The sequence below is a fragment of the Pristis pectinata genome, chromosome 13 (genome assembly GCF_009764475.1).
Source record: "Pristis pectinata isolate sPriPec2 chromosome 13, sPriPec2.1.pri, whole genome shotgun sequence".
Lineage (NCBI taxonomy): Eukaryota > Metazoa > Chordata > Chondrichthyes > Rhinopristiformes > Pristidae > Pristis > Pristis pectinata.
In genome coordinates, this window is record NC_067417.1 from 21,987,592 (window position 1) to 22,014,319 (window position 26,728).

The 26,728-nt window shown below is 40.7% G+C and overlaps 1 protein-coding gene across 1 annotated transcript in view; it reads left to right on the plus strand.

Annotated features, from left to right (window-relative positions):
* The first annotated feature begins 5,118 nt into the window (after positions 1 to 5,118).
* Positions 5,119 to 26,728, plus strand: part of piezo1 (piezo-type mechanosensitive ion channel component 1) — a 217,726-nt gene continuing 196,116 nt past the window's right edge. Inside the window, 1 exon segment of the mRNA XM_052028089.1 lies at positions 5,119 to 5,667. Within this exon segment, the coding sequence (XP_051884049.1) occupies positions 5,604 to 5,667 (64 nt within the window). The 5' untranslated portion in view covers positions 5,119 to 5,603.

A 26,728-nucleotide genomic window follows, 5' to 3' on the forward strand; every position in this document is an offset into this window, starting at 1 on the left:
AGCACATTTGAATAAAGATGGCCAGAGTCTGCCAGGAAGTCTAAAAAAAACAGTAAGCTTGAGGAATGGGAAAATTTCAGAATCCGGCAAAGGAGATGAAGGCACTGATAAGGAAAGGGAAAATAGAATACAAAGGTAGACTACGAGATACTTATGAATAGATTGTAAGATAAGATTTCTTTATTAGTCACATGTACACCGAAACATACAGTGAAATGCAACTTTGCGTTGAATGTTCTGGGGGCAGCCCGCAAGTGTCGCCACGCTTCCAGCGCCAACATAGCATGCCCACAACTTCCTAACCAGTACATCTTTGGAATGTGGAGGAAGCCAGAGCACCCGGAGGAAACCCACGCAGATCACGGGGAGAATGTACAAAACTCCTAACAGACGGCGGTTGGAATTGAACCTGGGTCGTTGGCGCCTGTAATAGCGTTACGCTAACCACATATGTAAAAAGTGCAAAAGGGAAGAAATTAATAAGATTAATGTCAGTCACAGCCATACTGAGATGGGAGAAGTTATATTGTGGAATAAGGAAATGACAGAGAATTTAAACAAATATCCTGTGGCTGCCTTCCCAGAAGAAGATGCAGAAAAAAGTCCTGGAAATAGTGGAGAACTATAGGTCTAGAATAAATGAGAAGCTGATAGAAATAAGCATCAGTTAAAAGAAAATTGGTATTGGAGAAATTAGTGGGAATGAAAGGCAATCACTGCCACTGATCCAATGTCCTGCATCCTGAGATTTTGAAGGAGGTGACAACGGAGATACCAGATGCACAGGTTTTCAAATTGTAGAACAGTTTCCCACAGTTTGGAAGATAGCAAATGTAACCACACTATTTAAAAAAGGAGAGAACACAAGGAGCATTGGCCTAGTCAGCCTGATATCAGTAATAGGGAATTGCTGGAATCATTAAGGAAATGGTAACAGTGTGCTTGGAAAGCAACAACAGGATGGGGCAGAATCAACATGGATTTACGAAAGGGAAATTGTGTTCGATAAATCTATTGGACCTCTTGAGTTTATAGTTGGCAGAATAGATAAGGGGCAACAAGTTGACGTGGTGCATTAGGACTTTGTGAAAGCCTTTGAGAAGGTGCCACACAAGAGATTTTTAAGTAGACTTAGAATGCTTGGATAGCAATATAATTTTATGAATTGAGGAGTGGTCAACTGACAGAAAACAGAGAGTGGGCACAGATGGATAATCTTTGGTTCAGACTGAAGAAGGTGAAGCACCCAAGGGCTGCTCTTACTTTTTCACTGCAGGGGCTTGTGTTCCTGGACTGCGGGGGGAGGACAAGAGAAATGCTATAGGGGAAAGAAGTAGAAAGCTTGGTGTCAAAGACCAGGGATTGAATAATATGGATGCACATTGCTACCCATCTGCTCCACTAAAAATTTTAAAAAATAATGCAATTAAAAACACTTAAAATCCTAGAAATTAATTAACTAAAGCAAAATAAATAAATAAATAGATAAATAAATAACCTGCATTTACCTTTTTTACTGACTCCATTCAGATGAATAATGTTATGTTACTTATGCCACCCATGCCTGATATAAAATGAAGGCAGTTCTGTATGTCAGGGCTCTGCTGCTGGACTCAAGGAATCTGCCTTCCAACTTGTCTGACTTTTGTGTTTTAATGTACAGGCGTAGAAGTCACAGGTGCACTGACCAGTGAAGAGAACATAGACAGAGATACAGCACAGAGTTGTTGTCCATGAGTGAACACAAAGCTCTGACTACTGCATGTTCCACATTACAACAGTGACTACACAATAAATGTAAGTTCACAACTGACTATAAATTAACATCATGAGGTTATGAAATGTAAGATTTTTTTAACTTATTTTAGAAGAAAAGACTGAGTATCGCTAGTTCAGCTAAAGAGAACAAGACAAATAAGAAAAGGGATGCAGTTAGAATAGCTCTTCTGTGTGTGAGGAATGCATCTCTACTGGGCCAACATTGACCAGGCTAATAGAGCACGTAACAGTATAATTGAATCTGGCCCTTTTTAAACGGACTTGAATTTGACACTAAATTGTTCTAGTTTTACCAATTAAAAATGAATTATTCTGTGTGCCCATCCCTAAAGTAAACAACAGAAACTACATTCTTGAAGCAACCAGAAAAGCTTTCAGCAATTTGTGATGGTTGTGAAGGTTGTGATGTCAAACAATGGTGGGCACTGCACTTCATATGATACAGCAGAGGAAGAGTTGGATGTCTCAAAATGTATGAAGGTAGATAAATCTCTGGGGCCTGATCAGGTATATCCAAGAACACTATGGGAAGCTAGGGAAGAAATTACAGGAGCCCTGGCTGAGATATAGGCATCATCGTCAGTGACAGGTGAAGTACCAGAAGACTGGAGGGTGATTAATGTGCCTTTATTTAAGAAAGGCTTCAAAGAAAAACTTGGGAACTATAGACCAGTAAGACTAACATCTGTGGTAGGTAAGTTACTGGAGGAGATTCTGAGGGATAAGATATACATGCCTTTGGAAGGACAGGGGTTGATTAGGGATAGTAAGCATGGCTTTGTGCGTGGGAGATCATGTCTCACGCATCTGAATGATTTTTCGAATAAGTAACCAAGAAGGTCAATGAGGGCAGATGTAATCTATATGGACTTCAGTAAGGCCTTTTATAAGGTTCTGTATGGTAGGCTGCTATGAAAAGTTAGATCACATGGGATCCAGGGAGAGCTGGCTAATTGGATACACAATTGGCTTGATGGTAGGAAGCAGAAGGTGATGGTGGAAGGTTTTATGGACTGGAGGCCCGTGACTAGTGGTGTTCCCCAGGGGTGAGTGCTAGGCCCATTGCTGTTTGTCATCCATATCAATGATTTGGAAGAGAACGTACAAGGCATGGTTAGTAAGTTTTGCAGATGACACTAAAGTAAGTGGTGTCATTGACAGTGAGGATGGTTCTCAGGATTTACAGAGGGATCTTGATCAGCTGGGTAAGTGGGCCAAGGAATGGCAAATGGACTTTAATTTGGATAAGTGCAAGGTATTGCATTTTGGGAAGACAAATCAGGTTAGGAATTTCACAGTGAACAGTAGGGCCCTGGGGAGTTTTGTAGAACAGAGGGACCAAGGAACACAACTACATGATTCCCTGAAAGTGAAATCACAGGTAGACAGGGTGGTGAAGAAGGCTTTTGGCACACTGACCTTCATCAGTCAAGGCATTGAGTATATAAATTGGGGTATTATGTTGCAGTTGATGATATATTTGGAATATTGTGTTCCATTTTGGTCGCCCTGCTATAGGAAAGATGCCATTAAGCTGGAAACAGTGCAGAGAAGGTTTACGAGGATGTTGCTGGGACTCAAGGGACTGGGTTATGGAGAGAGGTTGAGCAGGCTGGGACTTTATTCACTGGAGTGTAGGAGAATGAGGGGTGATATTATAGAGGTGTATAAAATCATGAAGGGCATAAATAGGGTGAAAGCGGACAGTCTTTTTCCCAGGGTTGGGGAATCAAGAATTAGAGGACATCGGTTTAGGGTGAGAGGGAAGAGGTTTAATAGGAACCTGAGGGGCAACTTCTTCACCTACTTGTCAGTATATGGAATGAGCTGCCGGGGGAAGTGGCTGAGGCAGATACCTTAACGACATTTAAAAGACACTTGGATAGGTACATGGATAGGAAAGATTTAGAGGGATATGGGCCAAACACCGGCAGATGTGACTATCTTAGATGGGAATCTTGGTCAGCATAGACCAGTTGGGCTGAAGGGCCTGCTACCTTGCTGCATGACTCTATGACAATGATATATTGTATATATATTGTATAATGCAGTTCCCAGTTGTGGAAGGTAATGTGGAACCTTCCTTCCTGAAGAGGATGGATTGGGGCCCTCACAGCAAAAACATTTTACATTTGATCTAGTATAAACAAACTTTGACACCAAGCTTGAGACTTTAAGGAGTTGGAGAGGGTCATTGAGGGAACTCCTGCTGTTTGAGCCTAGGCAGTTGAAGACAGTTTTTGTGATTTGCGTGGCTATTAATGATGAGTTGCAGAATGCTGGGGATATTCCAAGCTGATTTTGGAGGAATGTCAAGACCTTGGAGAGTTGCAGGGTTGGATAAGGTTCAAATGGTAGGGTGGGGCAAGGCCGTAGAGTGATCTAAAAATAAAGAGGGAACTTTAAATTTAAAAGAAAAATGAAAATAACAGAAATTCACAGCAGGGAATTTTAAATATTAGGCATTACCGTACTGGGAGCAACTGTATGGTGAGTACGGGGATGATGGGATTTGGAATAAGGACATACCAGCAGTGTTGGGTGTGCTCTGGTTTACACAGGCTGCAATTGGGAGACTTGCTGGAAGTGCGTTGAATAACTGAGTCCAGTGGAGTATGGCAGATTCAGATTCAGTTTAGTTTATTGTTATACACACCTGGTGCAATGTAATTCCTTGCTAGCATGAAGTTCACAGAATAACTGGTATACATGGTAATAACAGATACAGCGACGAGAGCAAGAACAATGGAGCAAAGTATAGAGACACGAGAGCGCAGATGCTGGAATCTCAGCTGGTCAAGCAGCATCTGTGGGAGGAAACGAATTCCTCCCACAGATGCTGCTTGTGTCCTGATGTGGGGTTTTGACCCTAAACGTCGACAATTCCTTTAGGCTGCTTGACCAGCTGAGTTCTGACGGATTATCTGTCGGTGCGAACAGTGCAGTCGTGCGAACTGAGGTGGTGCAGGAAGAAAAGCTAAAGTGACAATAACGGAAGAGGTAGGAGAACGTGGCCGCACCGCCGGGAAGGGGATATGGAACAGGCTATCCAATTATTATAAGATGAGACGGCGGGTTGATGTGCACTTATCCCAACTATGAGACGGGAAGAAAATCAAAAGGGAAAAGTTTGATACATGTCAGACCAATCCGCCCGTGGTCCCATTGACAAACAAGTATTTCTCTCAGTAGGTGGCGATATCATTTCAAAGTGGAAACCTGTCGAACATCTGTCAGGATTTCCTCTCAGGGGAGTAATTAAGGAGGCAGCTGCTCAGGTTTGACGCAAGTGACGTTAACTCTGCTCCGGAGAAGCTGCACATTCCACCAGCATTTAGAGCCGCCAGTTGTGGGTGAATACAACCAAGCGAGTTATTGGGCAATAAATCTGAGTTGGTTTACTGGAGTTTCCTGGCAGTAGCCGAGAGGGAAGAGCCAGGAGGAGAGAGGAGCCTGGAGCAGTGTGAGCGGGGCAGCGCCGCGGATCCGCCCACTCGGCGCTGGGACGTGCCGCGACGGGAGGAGCCCGACCGCACACCCCCGAGCTCGCAACGCAAAGTTTGTCAAATGCTCTTCGCTTCTTCCCCCGCGATGGAAGAAGGGGGGATGCAGCAAGTGCGGGCGTCTGTTTGCTGCCAGTGAAGCGATCTGGAGGTGGGACTAACGGGGACCACTGTCCACTGCAGCCGCACACGTGTTGGCGCTGCCCGGCGCCCTGGCGGATGACAGCACAGTGAGGAGGTTGCTTCAGGCCGGCGATGCCTTCCTGACTTCTCCGGGGCAGTGCGGAGTCATTAGGTGGCGAGTGGCCGGAGCCCGTGGGGATGGAGGTGCAGGTGCCGTGTGGCTTCTTCTACTGGCTGCTGTTGCCGCTCTCCCTCCTGGCTGGTGAGTGCTGTCTGCGGCGTGTGGCGATTAATACTGGGCACTCGTTCATCCTGAGGAGAGTTGTGGCTGCAGTAACTTTTTCCAGTGATGTAACCGTGTGCCCCCTCTCGGGAATGCGAGAATCGTTTCTTTTAAAATCGCGTAATTCAGTTTCCCTTCTCTTAACCCCACCCCGCCGCCAAAACAACGAGCCCAACTCTTTTCATCTCACTTCAGAAATGCACTCCAAGCACGTGTGTATTCAACGTTTACGAGTATTTTGTTGCGACTTATGGAAGGAAGCAGTTTAATCAGTGATTTCTGTGAACTAAAGTTAACAACTTATGGTTCCCGAAATACTCTCCTGTCCTGAAACTCTGCCACGGAGGGTGTTTGGTTTGAATCGTACAATCGCCTTCCATTTTTTTCCCCAATGTGTTTCACCCAGGTGACTAGACTTCAGTGTACAATATAATTTTATGAGATTAATGTATATGGTGATGCAATCATTTCAGTTAGCATTGAGATCATGCAAATCCACTAGATTAATTTTCCACTGAGATCATGCAAGTCCACTAGGAGGGTGGTATCAGCTATCACAGTAGTGGGACCGATCTCCCCCCTCCTCGGCTCATGTGGAACATAAACATCTATGTGGAAGTATGCCGTAACGTTTATGTAAAGATCGGCTGTGGTACAGTAGGGTGAGAGTGTTGGCTGAGGTGCATTGTGAAAGTGTGAGGCACTGAGGTTGTTCTGAGCTCTACAGCAATATTTATTACAAGCCTGACGTGAACGAAATCCTATATTCAGCGCATGCTGGCAGTTCATAGAGTTCATAGAACTTCCCGTTTTCCCTTGCTGGCCGAGAGCAAAAGCAAACCCACTTTTGTCTCCGTTCTGATATTGATGTGCTTCGTTTTAACTTCAGAGTTTGTGTTTTATGTTAATCAGGCATCACAGAAAAACAGTATTTGATGTGACTGATACAAAAGAGCTATGATCTGTCACTAACATCCTTTTTAGACTTGTCCTATGCATTTTCCCACCTTTTCCCCACATGTGTAAGTAGTTCCTTGCTGGGTGGGAAAAGATTACTGAACCTGATGACTTTGAAGAAGCTGAATTAACAGGCCCATTTTTTTTGCTGAATCATCCAGTAATTTGGGACTCTCACTCTGTCATATTGGGCTCATGGAACCATTGGTTAAATACGTTCGACAGCATCCCTGTATTTTATTTAAGAATGATAAATATTGAAAATTCTTGTTATGGGTTTTGTATCTGTATGTTATTTTGGTATCTATGGTGAATGCTCCAATATAATACAACTGTAAAGGTAAAATGAGTCTTTTTTTTATATACATGGTATAAACTAACTATAATTTATGAGAAATACTGGTGTGCTTGGAAGAGCTTTTACCTGGCAGAGTGTGCCCTCCAGTTATTGAATGCCACCTTTGCATCCAGTTGACGTGCGTAGATCACCCCAATCTTGTTTTTCTGTTGAGTGATATGTGAGCAAGTTTAACAGACCTTATGAAGTGGATGTAAATCCTTCTCAAAATATTAAATATAAAACCAACTGGTTTTGGTATTATTGATAAATTGACTCTTTTTACACTTGTATATGTAGTTCAGTAACTGCTTATCACAAATCATATTGTTTCAGAACAATTCACAGGCCAGTGAGTAGAGTTTGCCTCTGAATCAGAAAGTTCTGAATACAAGTTGCACTCCAGTAACGAGAGCACAAAAATCTAGGCTGGCGCTCCAGTACAGCACTGGGAGTGCTGTACAGTGTAAGTGCCACCTTTCAGATGACCTATCAGATGAGTTAAATTGAGGCATTGTCTGCTCTGTCGGGTGGATGTAAAAGATCCTGTGGTACTATTTTGAAGAGAAAAGAGTTATCAGTGATGGCCAGGTCAATGTTTATTTTATTCGTATAGAAGCAGGCTATGGTAGGAGCCTAGGAAGTAGTGAGGAACAGAAGGAACTTGGGGTACATGTCCCAGAATCCCTGAAGGGAGCACACAGGTGGATACAGTGGTTCAGAAGACACATGGGACACTTGCCTTTATTGGCTGGGGCATACAATATAAGATCAGGGAGGCCCTGATACAACTATACAAAACAGTTGGAATACAATGTGCAGTTCTTGTCAGCACGTTATTGATTGCATTGGAGAGGATGCAAAGGAGATTCATCTGAATGTTGCCTGGGATGGAGCATTTCATTTATAGGCTCAGTTTGTTTTCTTTGGAGTAGAGCAAGCTGAGGGTGGACCTGGTGGAGGTATACAGAATTATGAGGGGCATAGATAGGGTAGATAGTGAAAAACTTTTATTATTTAGCAGAAGTGTCTATGACCAGAAGACACAGAAGACAAAAGTTTAAGGTAAGGAGTAGGAGATTCAGCGGGGGTTTGAGGAAGAATTTTTTTTCCACATATTGGGATGTAAAATTTTCATATTCTGTTTTCTGTAAAGCCTCCAGCTACCTGTATCAATTCTTATGTTGGGTAATAGCTCCTCATACCAAATCTCCTCAACATCAGCTACGTAAGCGAAACATTTGGATTGTTGTCTGAATTGTCTTTAGTTGAAATTCAACTTAGAGTTTCAAAATACTTGTCTTATTGTAATCATATTTATACTTCATTTTTATTAAACCAAATGTAAGCATAATCCTTTGACAGCAGTCAGAAGAATACATTTCTTACTGTGTTGTATTTTTTGGGATTGCAGACCAATGTGCTTTGCATGCTGATATTCCTAAGATCCATTCCACTGTTTGCAAAGCTCAATGATTTTTCTTCCTTCTCTGCATCCTTGTCCACACTTAGTTTAATCATTTACCAGGGTTTTCTCCAGGGTTTTTGGACAAGACTTTTCTTTCATCATGACCTGAAGTTTGCATGTGCTCTCAGTGAATGTGTGCGTTTCCTTCAGGTGCTCCTGTTTGCTCCAACGTTCCAAAGACGTGCTGGTTCGTAGGTTAATTGGCCAAATGGTATATAGCATATATACAATTATAAGTGTATCACTAGTATATAGGTGAATAGTAGAATCTGGGAAGAGTTGAAGGGAATGTGGAGAGAATAAAAATGAGACTAACGTAAATGCTTGATGGTTGGTGTGGACTCAGTGGGCCAAAGGGCCTATTTCCATGTTATATGACTATGAAGTACATGACAATGACTTGCCTTTTGTGTGCAGTTATTTCTAGCACTAGGTATTGCCTCAGTGATTTGAAAATGTTTTTCAAATAACAAGTAGATTAGAAATGATGTGTGAATTAATACCAGTTCAAGTGGATGTCAGTACTTGTTCTGGACATTAAAAAAAATTTAAAATTGCTTACAGTTTACAGGTATGAAAATCTTCCAGTACAACAAGAAGACCCTTCCTGAATTTAAAATTTTTATAATCTATAAATAAAATGAATATATTTCTTCTCCTTTGGAAGCCCACAGAAGCCCTTCCTATGCTTGGCTATGCGTGTGCGTGTGCGTGTGTGTGTGTGTCTGCCTGCCTGCCTGCAAGTTGGAGCGGTTATTTCTGTTTGAATGTGCAGGTAGGGTATGTATCCAGCTCACAATGTTTTATATTGATTTATTTATGTGTTCAAAGGTTTGCATTCCAGAAGTGACAGATTTTCTGACTGGATGTTATGCATGTTTCTTTAGAGTTTGATCTATTTCAGGGGTCACATGCTGTAATTGACTAGTCAGCAGTGAATTAATTTGATTATTACTGATGCATGGAATGTAAAATATACTGATGATATAATGTAAAAAGGAATTAAGATATTTATAAATTTTCAACAAAAGCTTTTGAAACTATCACATCATCTAAAATCAGGGCTTAAGACATCAATAATTGTACCAACTAAAGAGAAAATGACAAATTGATTGTCAGTAACTATTTGTTATAGATTTGACAAATAAATTATATTGAAAATGAAAAACAAAATTTTAGTGCACTCTTAATACAAAATTTTCTTCCATTTTTCCTTCATGGAGGGGCTTGAGATAAGGAGAGGCTGGATAAGTTGGGACTGTTTTTCCTGGAGTGAAGGCGGCTGAAGGGTGACCTTATAGAAGTACATAAAATCATGAGGGGCAGAGATAAGGTGAATTGTCACAGTCTTTTTCCCAGCGTAGCATTGTCTAAAACTAGAGGGCATAGATTTAAGGTGAGAGGGGAAAGATTTAAAGGGGACCTGAGAGGCAAGTTTTTGCACACAGAGGATGCAGGGTATATGGAACGAGCTGCTAGAGGAAGTGGTGTAGGCGGGTATAATTACAACATTTAAAAGACATTTGGACAGGTTCATGGACAGGGTAGTTTTAGAGGGATATGGGCCAAATCCAGGCAAATGGGACTAGCTCAGGAAGGCACCTTGGTTGGCATGGACGATTTGGATTGAAAGGCCTGTTTCCATGCTGTATAATTTTGACTCTATGACTAAAAGGGTATTTGAAGGTGAGGACCTCAAACCTGGCACAAAGGCTGTGGTCCACCAGGCAGCAGTGATCCCTGTTTTCCAAAATGGCCAACCTATAGCTGAAGGCTTAAGGTACTGGAAACTTACAACCAACACTGTCTCTGCAAAATCCTCCAAGTACACTGGAAGAATAAGTAAACCAATGTCCGTGTCCTCTCCCAGCCAACATTCCTGCCATTGAGACTCTAATTACACTTGGTCGACTCCCGTGGGCAGGCCACGTAGTTTACATGCCCGACACCAGACTCCTGAAACAGATGCTCTAATTTGAGCTCTGTCACGGGAACTGATTACCAGGCAGACAGAGGAAAATATTCATTAATGTTCTCAAAGTCTCTATGGAAGAGTGCAACTTCCCCACCAACTCCAGGGAATTCCTGGCTTATAACTGCTCAAAGTGGAGCAGCTTTTGGGATGGTGCTGAAAACATTGAGTCCATGTGTTGGGAGCACCTCTGTGTAAACAGTGGAGGGAGTGCATCACGTCACAAACTGTTCACCATCAGCACCTCCTCCTCTTGTGGAAAGGTATTGTTTCCATATTGGCCTCATTAGTCACCTCAGAACTCTCAGAATTCGGTTGAAGTAAACCATCCTTGATCCTGAAGGATTCGCTCAAAGTCTAGCACAGATTAAAGAGCCATGCCAAGGAAGTCATTTTAATCTGCCTGGCACAAACAAGATCTAGTTTGAATCAAATCTGTTGCTGTTTTACACTTTGACCAATTTACACTTAATTGACTTTAATAGATAGTAAGTGAAAGTATCTACAGACTATTTCTGTATGTGTTCCTGCTGGCCTTCTGCAATTGAATTGAGAGTAAGAAGGCATTCAAGTGCAAAGCTGCCTTATTTTCATTTGGTTTTCCACTTCCTTTCCCTTCCTAACCTCCTCTGTCTGAAGCTCTGAACTCCAAGTGTGCCAAGTCATTAAATTGAGTCATAGAGCTGTAAGGTACAGAAACAGGTCCCTCAGCCCAACTCATCCACGCTGACTGCGATAACTATCTATGCAAATCCCATTTGCCTACATTAGGCCAGTATCCCTCTCTTCCTTTCCTATCCAAGTACCTGTCCAAAAGGCTTTTAAACATTGTAACTGTATCTCCCTCTTTCACCTCCACTGGCAGCTTGTTCCATATAACCACCATTCTGTGGGGGTGGGGGGGGGGCTGTGGAAATATTGCCCCTCAGATCACCATTAAATCTTTCCCTTCTCACCTTAAACCTGTGCCCTCTAGCTTTAGACTCACCTACCCTGGGGAAACGACTGTCTATTTAACTTATCTGTTCCCCTCATAATCATACAGAGCTCCATAAGGTCATCCCTCAGCTTCCTGCACTCCAATGAGAACGATCCCAGCTTTTTCAATCTCTCCTTGTTACCAAAGCCCTCCCTTCCAGGCAACCTCCTGGCAAATCTCTTCTGCACTCCTAATATGACCTCATCCTTTCTGTAGTTTGGCAAACAGAACTGTACGCAATATTCCAGGTATTGCCTAACCCATGTTTTGTATAGCTGCAATGTGATATTCCAACTCTTATACTCAATACCTCGGCCTATGAAGGCAAACATACCAAATGCTTTCTTTCTACTCTATTCATCTGTGTTGTTATTTTCAAGGAACTATGAACTTTCACCCTCAGATCTCTCTGTACATCAAGACTCTTAAGGTCTCTGCCGTTTACGATATATCCTGCCAGTATTTGACATAACAAAGTGCATTACCTCACACTTGTCTGGATTAAGTTTCATCTGCCACCGCTCTGTCCAACTTTCCAGCTGATCAACTGTATCCTTAGACAACTTTCACTATTTGCAGCTTCACCAATTTTTCTGTCATGTTCTTTGCTGCCTTGAGCATTGCTACAGCTAATGTTACTTGGCATGCAGTGTAAAATTTGACCTAAGAAAATCCTTTGCAGTAGTAAATCATGGTTTGAAGACCTCTGTAAAATCAATGATAAATCTTTTGCTGGTCTCTAACTTAGCAATATTTATTATTGTATTTTTGCATTTATTGAATGGAGTTCTGATTGTCTCAGCATTGTAGAATTGTGAAATATCAGTCTGTAAATGAAGCAGAAAGGAAGAAATATATTCTAGCCATGACACAACAAGTGCTAATATTATCCTAACACTGATTTGAACTCAAATGATGATGATCCTAACTGTCTTCAGTGTCTATTTGTAATGTCAAAGGCTGATAAATACTTTTTTTGAAGGAGGATAAGTATGTTTATTTTGAGGTGTGTGAAATTGACAGGACATGTAAAGACACGGTGCTGTTGCACTCTGTGTGGAATTTCAGTGTCTGGTATACTGTTGAAAGGACATCCTCTGTTATTTGGATGATAAGTTAATGAGTTACAGATAATCAGTTTATGAAAAGCTCCTTAACAGAAGCTTGAGAGTGGGTTTCAGTTTATCTTTTTAGTTGGAGAATAGTGCAGAGAGCATGATTATTACAAGAATTAGAACAATTTGAATTGGATAAATCCTTAGAAAAATAATATTAAAAAAGCTGTACAACGGGTTAGTCTAGATAGCTGCAGTGAAGGGCTAACATCAGCATAGGCAGAATATGTTTTGCACCCTTGCAGTGGTTGTCCTACTTGTAGTCATTGCTCTTCATAAATGAGTAATAAAGTTATCCATTTGGGTGGGGCCATGTTCTCTGGTTGCTTAACTTGTCCAGTCGTAGCCAGTAAGGTGCCAGTAATGGCTTTTTCTCTACTCATGCAATCACCTCCGTCCTTCTCCAAGAATTCTCACCATCAATATGCCACCCCTTGCTAACGTATTCTAAAAACACAACTTCATTTTCTATTTATGTGCTGATCACATCCAGTTCAACTTTTGAAAAGTTGAGCAAAGCCCTGGGAGGACACTTGAAAATGGAAATTATAGAACTCTGTGGAGACTATTCAGCATTATTCTGTAATTATAGTGCCACCATGCCATGAAATGGTAATGAATGGTTAGGTAAATGTATCTATGTAGAAGTGGCTTCTACATAAACTAATTGCTTCATATAAAACACAGATATAATTGATCGTGACTTTTGGAAAACATTATTGTGTCGAGCTTGTTCAGAGTTTTTTCTACAGACAGAATTTTATTTTACTGTAAGTTGTCAATGATTGAAATCTTCAGCTGCTTCTCACTGTAAACGTCTAATTATTTTATTGAAAATAGTCCAGACGGGGAGTTCACTTTTATTTCATTCCATCACTTTTTCTCTCAGTTCAGATTGCATCATTGACTTTGTGGAAAATTATGGACATCAGCATTTCCCTCACAACAGAAGCTTGACCATTCTTAGGGCAGAATACAGCAGTAGAAATTAAATGCAGTAACATATGGTGCTGTTTCATACACACCAGCACTGTTGAAAGGTTCTGTCCTTAGTTTATTGACTACTGAGGATAGCTGGATAATAGGGATGATTTTTTTTCTTGCAACCAGCATGTTCCCATTAAAAGGTTTCTATTGTACTAAAAATTGTAAAGGGAGAAATATGTATTGTGAGGGTGGTTTATTTTTAATTTTGTAGAACAATCTGGTTGGGAGCAGTGAGAAATGAAATTAAATCCCAATTCCTAGTTCCTGCTCTCTTATCAGTGGGAAATATTTCACTTCCCTTTTGGAATGGTGGTAAGTCACATGGACCCTTTGTCCCTCTCATTACAAGTTACAGAAAATTAATGACAAGCTCTTGATAAATGATGCTGTATGTGAAGAAATTCTGAGACTAAGAGAAAATGTGCTTGAAGACCAAATCATTCCTGTATTTTGTAAAGCTGCACACACCATAAAAAATTTACCTAAGTAACAGATTTTCATTCCTTTTAGACAACAATTGTTCTTTTTCAGTTGCCAGATCTTCAGTTCTAATATCGGTTGTGAGTGCTTCTTTGGTGCATTAGATCTGTTGTTGCTAGGGGGAGAGGAACCACAAACTGAAACAATTCTGATTTTTCTTTTAAACCAGAGTTTGCAGTTTTTAGATTTAGTGAATGATGATTCACTAAACCTTAGGATTTCTACTGATTAAAGAAAAACTAGTTATTGCTGAAAGGAGAACACAGTTATTAAACAATTTTAATCAATATTTTCCAATAAGAAAATCTGACACTGAAACTGTGTACTAAAATATGATTGAAAGGCATATAAACCCCATCGACCTAGAAATTCATTTGTACAGTGCCACATTTGCATGTGTTGCAAGATACAATTTTGTCATTAGCAAAGTCTGATCTAGGATTCATTTGCATATTTCATGTACCTCATTTGTTTATAGGGTTGTCCATGCATCAGGAACACTAATGCATGGAGAGACTTGCACATGTGCTGTGGCATGTAAACCACATCTGGATGCCACTTTCATGATTTTCACAAGTTGTCCCCAGACTCTGCAGGCTACTCATGCTGAGAAGCAGGCCTTCGCTATGCTTGTTAGGCCTGCTTCATTGCTTATTACTGGGATCTCAGGCTATGAGGGCATGAGCTCAGAATCAACTTCAGCCAGGTCCACCATTATCTTACAAATTCAACTCCTTGCCGTGGTTCTCCACTATCAAATTCTCCAAGCTTTTGAACCTAATTCTGTTTCCCTCTCCCATGTACCAATGGTCTGATTCCCATACTGACTAATTTCCCAATGTTTACCACTTCTAAGCTTCTCTGCTCCACAACCCTGACTTCCCCTGCCTGGCATAGACTTTTATTTTGTCTTTCCAGGCACAGGAACATTTCTAAGCCATTGTTGCCTGGTTGTGGCAGACTTGGACACACAACATCCATTTGATTGCTCAGTGCATGAGGAAAAGAAATTAGAATGCCTTATAATTTTTAAAGTAGCAACAATAAGATGGAACTAAATCAGTTATTGTATTTTAAGCCCTTGGACCTGTATATTTCTCAGATTAAATGGGGACTTTTTGCTTTTTGTGCTTAGTTTTGAAGTAAATTGAGATTATTTTTGTGATTGACCTCTGAATTGTGCATTTTGCTGAATACAGTATCTTTGGTTTCAATCTCTTGTGTCTGGGAAGCTAAGAGAGTGAAAGGCCTTTCTTGGTTAGTAAATCTTTCACATATCCATTCTCCTGGCCTTAAGAAATGATGCAATTGTTGGCACCTGCTTTGATATGGTGTTGGTGGGGGGGGGGGGGGGGGGGAGAGTGCGATTAGTACTCTGTGCAGAGGCAGTGCTCTGCCAAACTGCACATAGTTTTGTATTGGAAGAGTATAGGAGCTGGTCAACATGATGCTTGTCTACTTATTTCTTGGAGTTTAGCTTATGGAACAATTAGACATTGTGATTTAATGTGTTGCTTTGTCTTCCTATACAGGGGAAGACAGCAGCCTATATGATCTGTTATCTTAAGTATTCAAAGCTGAGGGTTCCCTAACTAAATGAGGCCTCTGTACACAATCTTTTTTTGTTCTAAAATACCTGATGTCTTTGTATTTTCATGCTGATAGATTGCTGCCAATTCCGTGTAGCAGTTTGGAAGGGTTTTTCTTCAAGTCTGTCAAGAATATACATTTGGCAGAAGAGAATTCTAATTGTGCAGCTATCTTCCTTAAGTTGAGCCAATTTCTTAAAGATTTCGTAGCATTGTACAAATATCTAAATAAAATTTATTTAATAAACCAACAGCAAAGGCAGATGTAAAAACTATAATTAGGTAAGGGAATTCAGGATTTTGCTCCTTTTTTTTATGATGTCACTGGGAGGTAATGGACACCCTTCTTGTCAGACTGAGTGATCAAATGATGATAATGCTTCTCCTTTGAACTCTCTCCCTACTGAAATTCTTAGCAGGAAAGCAAAATCCTGTAGATGCTGGAAATCTGAAATAAAACTGAGACAATGCAGAAGAAATATGCAGCACATCAAATGGCATTTGTGGAGAGAGAAACAGAGTTAACAAACTGATAAAAGATCATCAATCTGAAATGTGAACCCTGTTTCTCCCTTCACAGATGCTGGGCTGACCTATTGTCAGGATTCTCCTTTCGTCTTCAATTCCTTTCGGGTTCAATTCCGGCTGCTGTCTGTAAGGAGATTGTACTTTCTCCCCGTGTCTGTGTGGGTTTCCTCCGGGTGCTCTGGTTTCCTCCCACATTCCAAAAACGTACAGGTTAGGAAGTTGTGGACATGCTATGTTGGCACCGGAAGCGTGGTGACACTTGCGGGCTGCCCCCAGAACACTCTACACAGATGCATTTCACTGTGTGTTTCAATGTACATGTGACTAATAAAGATATCTTTTAATTGGTGTATTACCACTTCAGTTATACAAGATGTTGATAATCGCTAATATGTTTGTTATAAAATCAAGTGCTTCTGCAAGAAGGCAAGTAAACCAGGATGACTAGCACTTCCGCACAGCTGTCCCAGATATCTTCATCTTTGCCACAGCACTGAAGTATATTTACAATGGACATAATTCAGTGTCGCTTCTCAACAGGAGAAAGAATAGATCAGAATCTTGTGTAAATGGTGACAAAACAATATTTAGAAAAAGTTATCATCATGTTTAGAAAATTGATGAAAGCTGTTTTTTCTTGTAATAAATTAGAAACTTTTTCATTTGCAGTTCTGAAATTTTAAGATGTTGGTTTACTGTTAACGTTGGTACTGATCATCCACCATTTTAACAGTGTTGAGTTCTATCCTCCCTGAAGGTAACTTTCTTAAATTACTGCTTTTGTTTTCCTGGAACAGTTTCATCAGCTGAAGTGTTGGCTTCCTGTTTGAGGACTTTCCTTCCTGTCATGCCAGTTATGATGCAATTCTGGTATCATAAGAAGTCGTGTAAGCAGCATCCAACCAGAGTGCACATCATTTGTTTGTGAAAATATGTAGATTGAAGGATAGAACATTTGTGTTGAAAGCTAGAAAAAGAAACTGAAAGGAGATAGCATCTGGACAGTTAACCAGACAGTTGGTGGGGAAAGGGCAGGGGATTGGTTAGGAGTGGGGGTTGGGTAATCTAGCAAGCTAAGGTGATGGTGCAGGGTAATGAAATGTGCAATAATAACTAAAGTTCATCAAGAAGAGACAGAGAATGTGAGTATGATTATAGGTAAGGGCAGGGAAAATTAGTACAAAGATAAAACTGAAGGCTTTTTTATCTGAATGCATGTGACATTCATAACAAGATAGGTGAATTAATGGCAAAATAGGAATAAATGGGAATGAACATAATAACCATTATGGATAGAGAATAACTAAGGTTGGGAATGAAATTTTCCAGGATGTTTAACTTTTAGAAGAGAGGAGAAAATGGAAAAGGATGGGTTAAGTTCATTGTTGAGAGAAAGAATCATTGTTCAGTAAATGAAATAAATGAATCTCTTTGGTTGGAATTAAGAAACAGCAAGGGGAAAGTTGGTGGGAGTTGTATATAGGCACCAGAACAGTAGTAGAAATGTAGGGCTTAGTATTAGTCAGGAAAGTGGAGATGTGTATAATAAATGTATGTTAGGAACCTTAATCCATGTGTTGACTAGACAAACTAAATTAGCAGTAGTTGTATGGAAGCCAAATTCATAGATTTGTGCAAGGGATGGTTTTGTAGATCAGTGTGTTGAAGAACCAGTGAGGGAACAGGCTATTCTAGATCTAGTAGCATGCAATGGGAAACCATTAATTAATAATCTTGCAGTTAAATAACATTAGGGGAAGAGTTACAACAAACTACATGAATCTGACGCACTCAAGTACAGTGCCGGACTGGCAGATTTTCCAGACTATTGGACGTTATTCTAATTCAACTCACTTTTAATTCACTGTATCTTAGATATTATACATTAAACTAGTATAATAAATATTCCAATGAACCTAGTAAATTTCAAGGGAGCATGGAAAGCAGAACCAGAAGAATTTAAGGGGAGTGCAGTCCTGGGGCCCAGTAAGTTTAAAGGAGTGTGGGAACCAAGGCCCTGGTATGCTTTCCTTCTTCCAAGAGAAGAAGGCAAAAACTAGCAAATAAACCTAAACCTTAAGAAGGAAAGTGCCCCAGCTATCTGCATTGTCATTCAACAAGCATCACATCACTAGAGTATGGACTGATCTCCGTATGAGATCAAACCACAGTCTTGAACTTTTTTTATATGTAGGCCAATGCTTTTGTAGCCACATAGGAATTTCCATCACTAAACATGATTGCCTATTTGTTACTTGGTTCTCGTAGAATTTGTGGGTCTGCTGTGTGCATAAACTTCTTACACTTGGGTGTTAAGATTCTCTCCCCTGTCATTAAACTTTTCTGATCCTTGAGGTCCCCATTTCTCATTACCTTCCCCCAACCCTCTACCAGCCAAACTGAATCTCTGATCCTCTCATAACACTTAACCACCTGACTCCCTCTTGACCCATGGCTAAGCTCAGCAGCAACCTCTCACCCTCTTGCAACTTGTGCTCTATGACTTTCCTGAGATCCTCCCCAATCTCCACATCCACCTTCTCCAGAGCCTTGTTGAAATCACACCTGGAGCATTGTGTGCAGTTTTGGTATCCTTAAGAAAGGATATACTTGCCACAGAGGAAATGCAGTGGAGATTCTCCAGACCAGGAGGTTGTTCTTTATGTAACTGTCTGTACTGTGTGTTTTGGAAATCTACTTATCATGCTTTGGAGAGGTATGCATCAGAGCCAGGCCTGATCTTTTCCTTGTCTTGCATTCACATGTCTGCTTTGCAGTAGAGTTACTCACCTGAAAGAAACACCAAGACCTTTGCAGTTCATCTAATACAACCTAACTGATCCCGGTGACACGGCAGTTTGACATGATATATTTACTTATTGAATCAACATCGATTTACAGAAATAAAATTAGAAGAGATGTAAAATGAGTTATTTATTTTAATCCCTATTTGACACTTGTGGGAGTCTGAAATGGATGTATCCTACTGTTTTGACAAGTTTACAGCCTTGGGAAGTCAAAATCACGTCTGCAGATTGTGTTCACTTGAGCAGCATTTGAATTATGTATTGGAAGATGAACAAAAATTGGGATTTAAGAGAGAAGATTAAATAAACTGAGAGCACAGTAGTGAGCATTGGAATTAACGCTCAGTGGTACAATGTGGGGGACATTGACTAGGTGTCCTTCACTCTTGGCCAAGTAGGGGCATCCCGTAAAAGTGCAGAGAGGGTTTAGTAGAGCAGTCAACAGCTCTTCCAAATCGCAGGCCAAAGTGGTGAAATGTATGCGTCTGGAAGCAAACCCTGACTATCCCTTTGAGTTTGGAGATGTGAACTCAGCGTCTCTGGAGAATGAAACAGCCACTTGGGGCAGGCACGGTAGTGTAGCGGTTAGTGTAATGCTTTACAGCCTCAGCGACCCGGGTTCAAATCTGGCCACTGTCTGTAAGGAGTTTGTACATTCTCCCCATGTCTGCGTGGGTTTCCTCTGGGTACTCTGGTTTCCTCCCACATTCCAAAGACATATGGGTTAAGAAGTTGTGGGCATGCTATGTTGGTGCTGGAAGAGTGGCAACACTTGTGGACTGCCCCCAGAACACTACGCAAAAAGATGCATTTCACTGTGTGTTTCAATGTACATGTGACTAATAAAGAAATCTCATCTTAATTATAAACAGCAGCTCTAGAAACTACCAAAGTTTGAATTTTCTTTAACTATATCTAGAGAGGGTGGATACAATTACTGTAATTATGGCAGGAAATATTGATTATGAATAATATTGTGTTTTAGACATATGCCAGAGAGCGTTACATCAGATGATGTGGCAATTCATTTTTACTGCAGTCATTTTCCATGAAAACAGGATGCAAAGGTGGTGCAGTGTCTGACACAGTCAGCCAATTTTTTCCAACAATTTGGGTAAAATGTTTTGGATGCAACTATTTAATTCAAATTCAGTATCTGTTTAAAAATACAGGTACCTGTACAAGTAAATTAACAGATTTAATTGTAATATCAATTAGACAATGAAATCTTTATTAAAATATGGCACTTATGGTCCTCATCTTTCCTTATGTGTTTTTGTGATTCCTGAGATATTTCTTTCTCTTTCATTCCTCTCCTGAAATTGATACTAGATTATATTCAGATCTATTTTAAACTGATAAATAAATAATACAATGGAGACGCACAGGGTTTCAACGTGAAACATCGACAATTCCTCCCCCCCCCGCCCCCCACAGATGCTGATCAACCCGCTGAGCTCCTCCAGCAGATTGTTTGTTGCAATAAATAATACATACAATTTTACACAGTAATTTTCTTTCCTTCACTTTTTTTTAAAGAGGTTGACTTATGATGGTAAATTTTTGTGGGGCTTGATTGCTTTCCAGTATCTTGATCACATGTCAGTTATTCACAATTGAGCCTTAAATATTGGCAGGACACAGAAGGCTGGGAATTCAAGTCTCACTACAATTAGAGCACAATCTGTATTGACACTTGTGGGACAACTGAAATGAATGTGTCCTACTGTTTCGGCAAGGTTAAACCAAGTACAGCAATGGTGACATGAGAGACTGCAGATGCTGGAAATCTGGACCAACACACAAAGGAGCTGGAGGAACTCAGCACGTCAGGCAGCATCTATGGAGGGAAATGGACAGTCAATGAAAGGTCTCGACCTGTAACGTCAGCTGTCCATTTCCCTCAGTGGATGCCGCTTGACCCGCTGAGGTCCTCTAGCTCCTTTGTGTATTTGAATGGTGAGTCAGATTGTGATACTGTGTTCGCACATTTTTTTTGCAGGAATTGGCACATCCATGTTTATCTGTGCATGTGATGTTCGTCCAATTTCCATGCGAGTGTTCAGACTCCACTCTCCTCCCTGCATGCTTCTGTATCTTAAAACATATCTTTCATCAAAACTAGAAAAATGGAAGAAATCAACCTAAAATGTTAGCTCAGTTTCTCTTTGCATTGCTGGCTGACCTCCTGAGTATGTGAAGCACTTTCTGTTCTTATTTTCAGACTTCTGGCATTTGCAAAGTTTTGAAATATTGTCCTTTGGTTTATGCCACATAAGTAATAGTGAGCACTGTTAGAACAATTGTTTTCTTCAAATTACAAAATCTAATCTGGTATTGATGCCATTTCATTCACTTTTTCAAGATACTGGAGGTATGCTTGTGTGGATATTTACATTCTTGTGGAAGCTTTATTGATTCTTTCCTGACAGATTTTGGGATATTGCATTTTAATTGTTATAAACCACCTCCACTTTGTCATCAATGAATTTACTTTATGGGAGGTATTTAAACAGGAAAAATTTGGAGTGCTATACCAGGTGATCTTTTATTACTTTTCAATTTACAATAGCACTTTTACGGTGAACTAAATTTATACTATGAAACTTGATGAATGATGATGGAGCCATTCCCATGTATGTCAATTAAGTGAACTAGTTTTCTATATGCAAGAGGTCCTGTCAGCGTAAAACACATGTATTTTAGGTACTATATTTACTTTAAAATTAAGAATTGGAGGCAAAAGTGCCACTTCAGTTGGGAGCACTTGTTTGGAAGTTCTTATTTTCTGAGAAAGTTTAACTTGGTTTGAAAAATGTGGGATGTATTTAGACTTGGCTCTTGGCTGATTAGCTCACCTCTTGCTACTGTGACATTCTGTAATGCTGCAAACTAAATGCATGAATGCACTGCTCTGGAACAGTTTTATTTGCTGGGCTGTGGAGCAGTGGGTCAAACTTGCTTCCCTGGACTAGAGGTTCATAAAATATTTTTGCCTCTCCCAATGTCAGATTTGATTCTTCAGTCAAGTTATAAAATTGAATAAAAAGTATAACAATTATACCATCCCTTCTACATCTATCACCCAATGCCAAGAGGAAATATACTTTCCCCTCGCTGTAGGTTTTCAAAGAGAAAAATATTTGGCAGTTCATTTGCTGTCTCACCTCTGGGATTGAGTTAGAGCAGCATGGGGTGGGGGCAGGGAGGAGGACTGAATAATCCTGCCTTTATGTTGTTTTATTCACATTCTTGTACCTCCTGGGCAAGTGGATAGATAGATGAGGAAGGTAAGAAACGGTCTTAAAATGTTAAAGGTGGAATTAAGAACATAACGCAGCCAAGGTCTATTTAAAGTTTCCGCTTGTATAAACTCATCTTGCTGGAAGTAAGTTTGGTAAATTCATTTATTATTGTCACATGTACTGAGGTACAGTGAAAAACTTGTCTTGTATACTGATCGTACAGGTCAATTCATTACACAGTGCAGTTACATTGGGTTAGTACAGACTGCATTGATGTAGTACAGGTAAGAACAATAACAGTACAAAGTGTCACAGCTACAGAGAAAGTGCAGTGCAATAAGGTGCGAGGTCACAACAAGGTAGACCATAAGGTCATAGTCCATCTCATCGTATAAGGGAACCGTTCAATAGTCTTATCACAGTGGGGTAGAAGCTGTCCTTAAGTCTGGTGGTACGTGCCCTCAGGCTCATGATGGAAGAGAAGAGAAGAGAGAATGACCTGGGTGGGTGGGGTCTTTGAAGATGCTGGCTGCTTCACCAAGACAGCAAGAGATAAAGACAGAATCCAAGGAGGGGAGGCTGGTGTCCATGATGCGCAGGGCTGTGTCCACAACTCTCTGCAGTTTCTCGCGGTCCTGGACAGAGCAGTTGCCGTACCAAGCCGTGATGCATTGTAGTAGGAGAGCACATGGCTGTCATGTGACAGTAACAACACTGACCCCTCTGGTTGGAGGACAGCATTGCTCCTCGGATCGGAAGTGACACCACTATCAATCAAGGTGTGGCTCCACCCCACCCATCAGGTATGGGCATAGGGATTGGACTAGGAGAGCACCTTTGTTCCTGAACCTGCCTGACCATTGGCCTTGGCAGGCACCTTTGTTCTTGACCTCCAAGCCATTGACCTGTCTAAATTACCTGGCCGGGCCTTCCAGCACTATAAGGAGTGTTACACTTCCCTGGTCCTTTTCTCTTTCGACTGCCCCAGGAGTAGTGAGACAACGCTGCAGAGACCACTGTTAAGAGTGTGCACTACCATGTGGTTTGGGAGCATCTTTGTCAGATTCCAGGGCCATTGCTTGTTTGGGTCAAGGTATTCAGGCATTGAAGTGTTTATCCCTTGATAAGCTGTACCTTGTTTATTGTGTGTGTGTATCTCATCCTCGTTGCGATTTTTTTCCCCCCCTCACATTTGCGGTCCCCTGTGTGCATGTGAGAGTGTGCATCCATTTCCATTCATTCTGTTCCCGTGTTTGCCTTTGTGATTAAACTACCTTTAAGATCCAAAGCCTGTGTCCAGAGCCCTCCATCTTTAAGATCCCAGAAGAACCTTTTTCACACAACATGCATCCAGATAGGATGCTTTCTATGGTGTATCGATAAAAGTTGGTGAGCGTCAAAGGGGACAAACCAAATTTCTTTATCCTCCTGAGGAAGTAGTGGTGCTGGTGAGCTTTCTTGGCCATGGCATCTACGTGATTTGACCAGGACAGGCTGTTGGTGATGTTCACTCCCAGAAACTTGAAGCTCTCAACCCTTTCGACCTCAGCATCATTGATGTACACAGGTGCATGTACACCGCCCCCTTTCCTGAAGTCAATGACTAACCTTTTGTCTTGACATTGAGGGAAAGGTTGTTGTCATGCCACCATTCCACTAAGCTCTCTATCTCCTTCCTGTACTCAGACTCATCACTGTTTGAGATATGGCCTACAATGGTGGTATCATCTGCAAACTTGTAGTGTAGTGAAAAACTTTGTTTTGTATGCCATCCATACAGATCATTTCATCATTATCAGTACTTTGAGGTAGTATAGGAGAAAAGCAATAACAGAATGCAGAATAAAGTGTTACAATTACAGAGAAAGTGCAGTGCAGGTAGACAATAAGGTGCAAGGCCATGATGAGGTAGATTGTGAGGTCAAGAGTCCAATTTATCATACTAGGGATCCAATATATCGTTCAATAATCTTAGGGTAAGGATTTGGATTCTGGCTAAACAGGAATGGGAAGATGAAACTTCATGTAAGATGAAGTTTGTTACCTGTTTGAACTTGCTGCCCATTTGGTAGCCCTATAATAATATATATCTTTATTTTATGTACGTTAAATTCAGCCAGTTGTGAAAGGTTTTGAATTTATGTTGTCAAGGAAAGAGTGAAAAAGAATTTGGCACATGTAGGTGCTGAGCCGCTTCATGGTCTCTGTTGCCTTGCAACAGGTAACAAGATACAAGATACCGATGCATTCTGTATCAAGCTGTTTATGCAGGTTTGGCAATCAGGTGAGAGGGCAACAATATGATGACTACTGGCATAGAAGAATGGTTGTATCAATTTTATTTGATAATTAATATAAAATAAAAATAATACAATCTAAAGATAAAAATAAAAAAACTAATTAAAAAAATATATAGATAAATAAAATATTTAAGAAATACACCCCTGTGTACTTGCTTGCTTTAATTTGAATTCAACTTTCTTTGAAAGGTTAATGATACCTGTGTAATAATGGGTAGACCTGGCCAGTACAGAAAGTTACTAAAAAAAAATAAGGTTTATGTTTGACTGCATTGACAACCATGCAACCTCAATTGAATGTTATTTTTCTAGTATTGTATTTCAGAATAAAGACTACAGATTTAACAACAATTGCTGGACACACAGGAGCTCAGTTGCGATGTACCACACCCAAGGCAAAAATACAAGGCTTCTTTACCTGTTGGTCAGAATCCTCAAACAGTTAGCCATAGTCTAGACTGATTTTATTGTTCTAACAAGGCTGCAGGGATTTTTTCCACAGGTGAGGGTAGTGATGGCCAGAGAACAAATATTTAGTTAACAGTTTGCTGCAGATACCTTTCATTTGCTTCTCTGATTGGAAATTGTTTCACTGTGTGTGTGTGTGCATGTGTGTGTCTCACACACTCTTTCGGGGTGCAGACTTTGCAATCATTACTTTGGGCACATAGAGAAAACGTAGAAAGCAGGATTTGCAAGGCAGCCTGAGGTTTATTACTCTTCCTTTTGTGATTGCAACATTCCTGAAGCTTCCAGTAAGTAAACTTTGAAATTATTTTCTGTAATCACTAAGTCAGCTGATAGTCTTGTAAATAAGCAATATGAGAAAATCATGGGTTGAGAAACATAATAACTGCATGTACTGGAGATCTGAAATAAAAACATAAAATGCTGGAAATACTCCGCAGATTAGGCAACATCTGTGGAGAGATAAAACAGAGTTAATGTTTCAGGTCGATGACCTATCATAGGAATGGTTATGGATTGGATTGGTTTGGTTTGATATAAAGCCATATAAAATCGACCGATTTCTGGTTTAATTCCCGCACTGGGATGAGAGAGTTGATTTTAATTAGCAAAAGATTGTGACGTTAACTTGAAACATGTTTTGAAAGTATGTTTTTGTGGAAATGATAGCACCATTTTAATTAATTTTAAGATAAATTCAAAATTGTATTCAATCACCAGGTGCTAAATAAATAATGCAGAAATAATAAAAGAAAACATTTTTGATCCATGTTAATTGTGGTTTGTACTAAAGGCTCAAAGAAAATACTGCTATGCCTTGGTTTCAATCCATAATCTATCTCTGAATCAATATTACTTTTTCCTCAGTTAAGTTGACTCAAAGGTGGGCTGTGTAATGCTGGTTTTATTGGGGCCATTGCTATTAATTTGCAAATTGCAAGTGCATATTTTTAACATGACCTGTGCTGCTCATCACACACTGTGGAGTAGGTTTGGTATTATCACTGCTCATTCAATGCTGATTTGACACCAGCCCTTCCAAGTTGGACTGAGCAGTACTTCAGTGATCCAGCTATGTGTTAATCACACATAGGAAACCTGGTGCTTAACAGCAGGATGACTTCTTTGCCAGCCACCTCCTCCCTCCCTCACCAGCCCGTAGATGTCGTCAGGCTAGTGCTGGTGATATCTTCATCACAATATGCAGGTGAAGGAGGCTCTCTTCATCACAACAACAGGCACATTCATGCTCCCTCCCTTTGGCTCAACAGCACTCAGTTTTCCCACATTGCAGGCTTCCCGACAGTCCAAGGTCTGATTGATTTGGATTCTTTTGCCCAGAGATCTCAGCCTCAAAACATGAAACTGTTTGGAGGTGCAAGGAGCTCTGCAGACCAAAGTTTATACGTAGAAAAGCTTTATTGTCAATAAAAGACACCTGGGGAACTCTTGTGTTACATTTGCCAATTGTTCAGTCGTATCTGCCAGCCACTGTGCCAGACCAGTGAGTGGCTGGTGTTGGCAATGGGCTATCCCCAGTAAACCTGTCTCCTGTCTCCATTGCACAATAGCAGAATGCTTTTGTTCACAAGTCTTCAGGAAGGCCCCCTGATTTGCAGTGGCTAGATGCACCCTTCCTGACATGGCCCCAGGAAGAATGAACCCTTGTCAGCAGCTTTGGAACAAGGGAGCAGGCAATGTGAGTTCACCTTTTCTGTTGGTACTGTTGGACTGGTCTTGTGATTTTCGGTTAGTACATGCCTGAATGAATTGCCATTACCCAGGAGAACCTGGAGGACATTCAGACT